At 34.5% G+C, this 7,750-nt stretch overlaps 1 protein-coding gene across 1 annotated transcript; it reads left to right on the forward strand.

The window, feature by feature from the left end:
* The first annotated feature begins 3,980 nt into the window (after nucleotides 1-3,980).
* On the forward strand, nucleotides 3,981-7,379 carry LOC114166400 (ran-binding protein 1 homolog b-like). The gene is made up of 4 exons (XM_028051126.1): nucleotides 3,981-4,297; nucleotides 4,374-4,525; nucleotides 5,923-6,048; nucleotides 6,704-7,379. The coding sequence occupies exons 1-4, from the start codon at nucleotides 4,143-4,145 to the stop codon at nucleotides 6,955-6,957; spliced, it is 687 nt and encodes a 228-aa protein (XP_027906927.1). The 5' UTR covers nucleotides 3,981-4,142; the 3' UTR covers nucleotides 6,958-7,379.
* The last annotated feature ends 371 nt before the right edge of the window (nucleotides 7,380-7,750 follow it).

Below are 7,750 nucleotides of genomic sequence, written 5' to 3' on the forward strand. Positions count from 1 at the left end.
ATGTGTTTTTAGCATGTTAATCTTATAAATCCATGCATTGATCTCATTAAAATAAGCTAATGTGAGCATAAACTAAAAATTCTCATAATTAGCTTGTTAATTTTTCAGTTTTATGTGTTGATTTTACATAAAACAATCACTGTTTGCAAAAAAATGGTCTGTTGAATTTATAGTCTGTTGATTTTTCAATTTTATATGTTGATTTCACTTAAATAGTCACTAAATGCAAAAAATAGGATCTGTCAAAATTTTTAGTATGTTGATTCTACAAATCTATGCATTGATTTCACTTAAGATGCCACTATATGCAGAAAACACAATCTTTCACGATTTTTAATATGCTGATTTTACAATTCTATGTGCTTATTTCACTAAAACATGTATCTAGAAATAGGAAGTTCAGTTTCACGATTTTTAATCGATTGATTTTTCAAATCTATTGTTGATTTCTTCTAACCATATTTTGTGTGCAAAGAATAATGATCTGATGAATTTTTAGTTTGTTAAATTCTAAAATCTATGTGTTGATTTCACTTGAACTGCTAATATTTCAATGAAATAAATTCAAAAGCTGACCTAGTCAAAACAAGCAACTCATGATTAGGAACGGACTACCCCCAACAATTATTACATCAACTATGTGTTGCTTTTTTTTAATGCATTGACCATAAAACATATGTGTTGTATGATTCCAATGTGCATGCACCTTACATGATCTGAACATATTGATCCACTCATAAAAACTCATTAGAAATATCATGCTTTATTGAGATATTGCAATCTGGTGCATTAATGTGGCTTTGGTAACCTAAAAAAAATTAATTGAAATAAATCTGCACAATTTAATCGACTGGTTATGCATTCAACGTGTTCATTTATAAATACTGCACTTGAAAACTTGCATTTGTATCAACATCTCTTAGAAATACCTACAATCACAATCATCATGCCTTGTCATCAACAACGCAACACTCAATCTGATGAAGAACACTCTACCCATCCCAATCCAAGCTCTCTAAATCACGAACACCATGGGAGAATTGAAGCTTGGTTTGAAGGAAATGAGGAAAACATTCAAGTGATCCTCATAAAGATGACTAGGAAGCAAATCAACATTCCTAAGGTGTTGATGTACTCATAGCTGCAAATTGAAGGGTTTGAGACTCTTCTTTAATAACTTAAGCATCAAAATTTGAAGACATTGCTTGAACTTTCAAGAAAATCTATCTTGACTTGGTGAAGGTGTTTTTCACCAACGTGCAATTCAAAAATGACGCCTTGTTGTCCAGTGCCAAAGGAGAACAAATGGAGATATCCAAGAAGGCTTGAAAGGATGTTGCTAGACTTAGGCAAAGAGGAGTCCAAATGAGAAAAGGTAAAATTGGTGTTGTGCAAGAGTTCAACAAAGTGCAATACTATGGGCAATGCTTGAGGAACCCTGGTGCTGAGATCAAGAACCTTCATGTTGGTGGTCTCAAGGTAGATGAAATGCTTCATGCTATGATCATCACCAAAACCATAGTTCCACATGGAAGCAACCATTCTACCTTGTATGGGGGAGACTTGATCCTCATGTACTGCATCCAAAACAATGTGCAAGTGGACTGAATTTTGTGCTTCGTGATCATATGCTCAAAGCCAAGAGACTCACAAATTTTAGGTTGTCGTATGTGGTGTTGGTTTCCAAATTCATTGAGTACTTTGGTGTTGATGTAAAAGATGAATTGAAAGAGTCAACTAGGATTTTGAGGCAAACCTTTTACCTAAATCTGCACAAAATGGGTTTTACCAAGGTTGGAAATGTTTGAACTGTATGAGGAATTGATGATGTTGTAGTTGGTGGTGCCAATGACCATGAAGCTGGCCCATGTGGGGCAAATCAAGAGGAAGAAAAGGAGCCCACTACTGGACCAATGGACATTGTCTCCTACAACCCTCCAAAAGATAGAGGCCTTATGTACTCCCAGTTTGAGAGGATGGTTCTTCACCAACTGCATGAACTCAATGTGTCTCAAGATGCACATCACACATTTTGCAATGGGAGGTTCAATGATTTGGATGGCCAAATCCATGACATTCATGATCTACTGACATCATTCCATACTAGAAATAATCCTCAGGATGACTGAGTGTGTTGGCCTTTAGGATCATGCATTGCATTCGTGTTGTTGTGTTGCTTTGTTATGAGTTTCGTCAGTTTTTTAATCGATTGATTTTAATTTCAGTCTGTTGATTGTATTAGTTTTATGGTTTTTTTTCTTTGTTTTAGTATTTCATCCATTAATTTGTGTGCTACTAGCAATGAAAAATTATCCTTTGCTTGTGTTTTTAATTATTTCACTTCTGTTTGATGAATCTAAAGGGGGAGAAAAATTGATATCATTCAAATTGAATCATTAAAATTGAAATAATTGAATTTATTAAAGGAATTGAGTTAAGAAATTGCCAAACCAGATTCTAAATGAAACCTATACTATTGATAGGGGGATCATGTGCATCTGTGTGTGCTTGTTATCTTGTGTGTACTGCTTTTGGGAACATTTTTCAGATTCACAAGTCTAAGCAAGAATGGAAGATGATGCTTAGATGGCACTTCATCAATTCAATGGAGGTTTCATCAAATCACTAGAGGTTAATCCAGTGGAGGATGGCTTCATCAAATCAGGGGGAGATTGTTAGTACAAATGGCTTGGAAGATTTGGTGCTTGAAGATTTGATGAAGATACATTAAGCCATTGTATTAGAACATGTTGAAACCATGATTAAATTGATGAAGATGTGAAGACTTGATGTTTCACGGGTTGATCAAGCCTCATGTGTATGTGCTATATTTTGATTACTCATGAAGAAAACAAGCTTCAAGATAGGAGTTCATTGTGTAGACCATTTAGCATTGTATAGATTTATAAGGTCATAGAAGAGAACTCCATTCCTTGGAGACGAAAATGGTTGAATAAGAAGAATATTTTTATTTCAAAATGATAAACCCTTGTACATGTGTAGAAGCACCCCTTAAATAGAGAGTTCTAGGAACATTTAAGCAAAAACAAAAAGTGCAAAAGGGTATCTAAACAATTAGAAAACCTAGCTTCTAGAAACTAGGTTAAATAATGCAAAAGATGACAAAAATGGAGTACACAAGATGGTCTCCATATGTGAATTTCGTCCAAGCCTATGGAGGACCGCATGGTACATGTGCTTTTTGCTTTATGTTTCATGCTTTCCTCTTTCGTAGGATTTAAGGATTTAGGAATTTAGAGATTTAGGGATGAACGAAGAATAATACTTACAAGCTAAATGAAGAATGAATGAACTCCACAAGAATGAAGAGTGAGTGGACCACAAGAAGAACAAACTCCTTCTCTATGAGTTAGCGTGAGATCGATCGAACAGACTTTTAGTTACACTGGTTGATTTCGATCGAAACCCAACTTTGAAAAGGTTGAGCTGTGAAAGCTCATAATGCACAAAAGTGCCTTCCAAAGTTATCTGAGAGTTGTCTCGTACTTTCTAGCCCTCAATAACCAGAGAAGATTAATAGAGATAATGTAAGTGAAGAAAATTTTTACCAAATACTTTACGAGATGGATGTCATAGGATGGTCATGTACAACTCTTTAAAAGTCAATTATTTGTCCTTTGCCAAACATCTATCCAAAGGAAACGCATAATTGAGAATGATTATTGATGAAACCCCACAAACACATGCTCAATTCATTGATTGCCGAAGTGTATGTGGTCATGCCAAGATAATGCAAGTTTCTAACGATTAATGCTAATACAAGTTTCCAACGATTAATGCTAATACTCAGTGACTGGTCCATCTAGTTGGTTGTCGAATGGTTCTGCAACCGTATCGAAGTGATAAACTTCTTGTACAAAAATCATATAAAACATAACATTAGATTTTTTATTTACAGATCATGAAAACAAAATGGTGATTGTGTCACTCAATTTAACTTTTGAAAGAAAAAAGAAAAACATAAAACATGGATACCCTACACAGCACATAAAAGTGCAGCAACCAGCTATATAATACAATACAACAGTGTACTCTCTTTTTCTCTCTCACTCAATATAACTCTCCCACTCACTCCTTCCCACCACCGCATTTCAGTACTATCATCATCATCATCATCGTCAATGGCGAGCACCACAGAGCCGGAGCTCCACCGTGACGGCGATGACAACGCGTCCCAGGAGGACGAGGATACCGGAGCTCAGGTTGCTCCGATTGTGAAGCTCGAAGAGGTGGCCGTCACCACTGGCGAGGAGGACGAAGATCCCATTCTTGATCTGTACGATAACACACTCAGTCACTCACACACACACACAATCTTGGATTGTGAATTTGAATTTAGATTGTTGTTGAAGGAAAGCGAAGCTGTATCGGTTCGACAAGGAAGGGAATCAGTGGAAGGAGCGAGGCGGTGGGAATGTGAAGCTATTGAAACACAAGGTTACTGGAAAGGTCAGGCTCCTCATGCGCCAATCCAAGACTCTTAAGATATGCGCAAACCATCTCGGTACTATCCATTGCTTTGCATTTTCTTTTCATTTGTTGCTAAAGATATCCTACTCCAATTTCAAAACACCATTGTCACCAACAAAACAACTTTCTCTTGGAAATTAAATGTCATATTCTAATTCGTTTAAAAATATAGAAAAATGAAAAAATGAAAAATAGAACACCATTTAAAAGATGACAGACCAATTTATAAGATAAAATTGTCAAAATTTATTTATTAAAAAATCATTTTCCTTTTTACAGTATGCATAGCAAATTATAATTAGGATAAATTCTTCTTGACCATAAAACGAAGATAAAGAATGAAATTATTCTACCTCAAGCTAAATATAAATAATTGAAAAAATGTATGAACAATTTTATACAAATTAAATTATGTATAAGTTAATTTTAATTTATGAGAAATTTCATTTCATATCTTCGTAGAAATTACCCGGAAGTTTCTGTGATTTCATCTCTCTTTTATTTTTGGGTCTTTTCGATTGTATGTTTTATGGTTTTTGTTTGTTAACTGTGAATCGATTATTTGTAAGAGAGACCGTTAAGATTCTTTTTCATGTTTATTGTTTTCCTTTTGTCTTGAACTAACAACTTTAGTTGGCTCACATAAATAAATAAAGGGAATGGTTATTTGGTTGTCTTTTAGAGAAGTTGTAATTAAATAATAGTGATTGATAGAGTGAACAGCTACACTTTGCCTTTGATTCTTTTCTACATATCTTTTTATTTCTTTTTTTAGGGCATTGCTAATTTAATTTGATTTAGTATATAGTGTTCGTTCTGGTGCTACTGAGTGCATGGATCATCTAACACAATTGTTTCTGCTTAACCAGTGATTTTGAATTTGAGTGATAAGTGTGAAGTCTCCTTTAATATTCAGAAAGAGAGTCTCTTATTGATAGGTTTTGGTGTAAAAGTGGTGTCTAAGGTCTTATATGTGTAAGAATAATGTCATATAACCATATAGAATCACAATCTCTCAATAACCATAACCATGACTATAATCATAACCATATATGAAAAAATATATACATAAACCTATCACTTATAGTGATCCTTTCAGAAATCTTAGTATCGGTCATGCTAGTGTGTGAAATATGAAAAATATGAGGTTGGTTACCAACATGTACATTTTATCCATTAAATTAGTCACTTGTGCTTAAGAGAATAATTCGAATGGTCTTTACATTTCACGGATTCATGTGTGTTTTTTTTTTTTTTTTAATATTTTGGAACTAATATTAGTTATTAGGATGGAATATTTTGAAGTGATCAAATGTTTTTTTTATTAACTTCGGTTTTTTTTTTTTAATATTGAGTTCGTTATTTGATTTAAGTACATGATGGTTATTATTGTTGTTGTTGTGTTTCTAATGGATATGACGTGAATTTCAGTTCATGGCAGTTTGACAGTACAGGAGCATTCTGGGAATGAGAAATCCTGTGTGTGGCATGCTTCTGATTTTGCAGATGGAGAATTGAAGGATGAGCTGTTCTGTATTAGGTTTCCCTATGTTGAGAGTAATTCTTGAGGACACTTCTCTGTTTTCAAGTTTTTTTTTGTTCTACACTTCTATTACTTGATAAATTGATCTGCAAATTTGATTTCTGATTGATCTTGTGTTCTAATAACACATGCTGTGTGGAGAGTATTCATTGATCAACATGTCAGATTTTTGGTGGTGGTAAATAGTTGCATTCATTTTCTGACACTAGAAGCATGTGTTTATCTTAAGCACACAGCTAGGACATGACTAAAGGCTTCATTATATGAATTTCTTCTTGGCTTCAGAATTTTCTGTTTTGCAATGGTGTTTTTATAACCTCTCCAAAAAGAAATAACTTAACGTGTCTGTCCAGAGTAGCTATGTAACATATATTACAGTAATTCAAACAGGATTTAACTGTATGTTTTAATAAAGAACTATGCCCCCATACTCATGGTCTCTGCACTCTGTATCCTCCTAGGTGGTTTCAAGAAATGAATCAGGTTAACTCTTAGCCTAGACATAGGTTGAGTAGTTGATGATGACGAGGATTTACATTTTTTGATAATGTAAAGTGAAATAATGAAAAAAAAGAAGTGTTGTCTACATTTGACAGCTTTTACATCACATATTATTGAAGAAATGTTGTCACGTTATTTATTTTGAAACTTTTTCCTTTCGTACTCCAGACTGTAAGACCTTCATGACAACTATGCAAGAGGTGGCTGAATCACAAGGAGAGGAGGAAGAGGAAAACAAAGATGCTTCAGATACTGCCGCTATCCTTGAGAAACTAACTGTTGGTGAGGATAAACCAGTGGGGAAAGAGCCAGAAAAGGTCACCAAAACCGAAAAGCTAACTGTTGGAGAGAATAAATCAGAGGAGAAAAAGACAGAAGAGGTCACAAACACGCACAAGAAAGATGAACATGGTGTAGTATAAGAGAATCAAAAGATGAATCAGCTCCACCAGCATAGTATTTGATGTGCCTGGTGAATGAATGATTTGTTCTTTTATAGTTTGCTTTTTTTTGTTTTTTGTTTTCTTTAAGATTAGTAACCTATATTGAAACCTCAGGATGTGGAATTGTGGTTGGGATGAAGATTTGATTCTGTCAGTTGAGTCCTGCGATTGTGGAATTGTGGTTTGCAAGCATGCTTGGATGGTTTTGTGATTGTGGGTTTTCATTTTTCTCATGTTTTATTCAATTGAGTTTAGTATTTCCTTTCAAACGAATATTTTTCTTATTTTTTTAGGGCAATTATACATCTGGGATATGTATTTGATGTTTTGGATTCGTCGGTTTTGTTGTGGCTTCTACATTTTTTAAATGATTACTATGGAGTCGCTGTTTTGTTTTGTTACATATCTTCTATTTATTTGCTTACTTTGGTGTAAGGAAGTTTAATTTAGGATAATCTGGACGAGTTTTTTTCTTTTTTCTTCTAGAGAGGGTAAATTTAGTGATTTCGTTTATCTATCGGTGCCCTTACAAATGAGTTTAGAATCAAACTTCGTCTTTTCTCTCGTGTCTTCTTTTGTTTCTTCTTCTCTTATCAGCGAATAATCAACGAAGCTCTCTTCTCTTCTAGGCCACTCACAACTGTTGTTGTCGTGCCCTATTGTTGTCGCGTCACGCTTCAACAAACTTCTTCTTGTCTTCCAAGTCACTCCAAATCGCCATTCTCGTCGCACCACCGTCAAATGGTTGTGTTCTATCTTTTCCCTAATTCCA

The sequence above is a fragment of the Vigna unguiculata genome, chromosome 10 (genome assembly GCF_004118075.2).
Source record: "Vigna unguiculata cultivar IT97K-499-35 chromosome 10, ASM411807v1, whole genome shotgun sequence".
NCBI classification, from domain to species: Eukaryota; Viridiplantae; Streptophyta; class Magnoliopsida; order Fabales; family Fabaceae; genus Vigna; species Vigna unguiculata.

Coding starts and splice junctions, on each gene's coding strand:
- LOC114166400 (XM_028051126.1), top strand. CDS start 4,143: ATGGCGAGCACCACAGAGCCGGAGCTCCACCGTGACGGCGATGACAAC. Junction 4,526..5,922: donor GATATGCGCAAACCATCTCG/GTACTATCCATT, acceptor CGTGAATTTCAG/TTCATGGCAGTTTGACAGTA. Junction 6,049..6,703: donor TAGGTTTCCCTATGTTGAGA/GTAATTCTTGAG, acceptor TTCGTACTCCAG/ACTGTAAGACCTTCATGACA.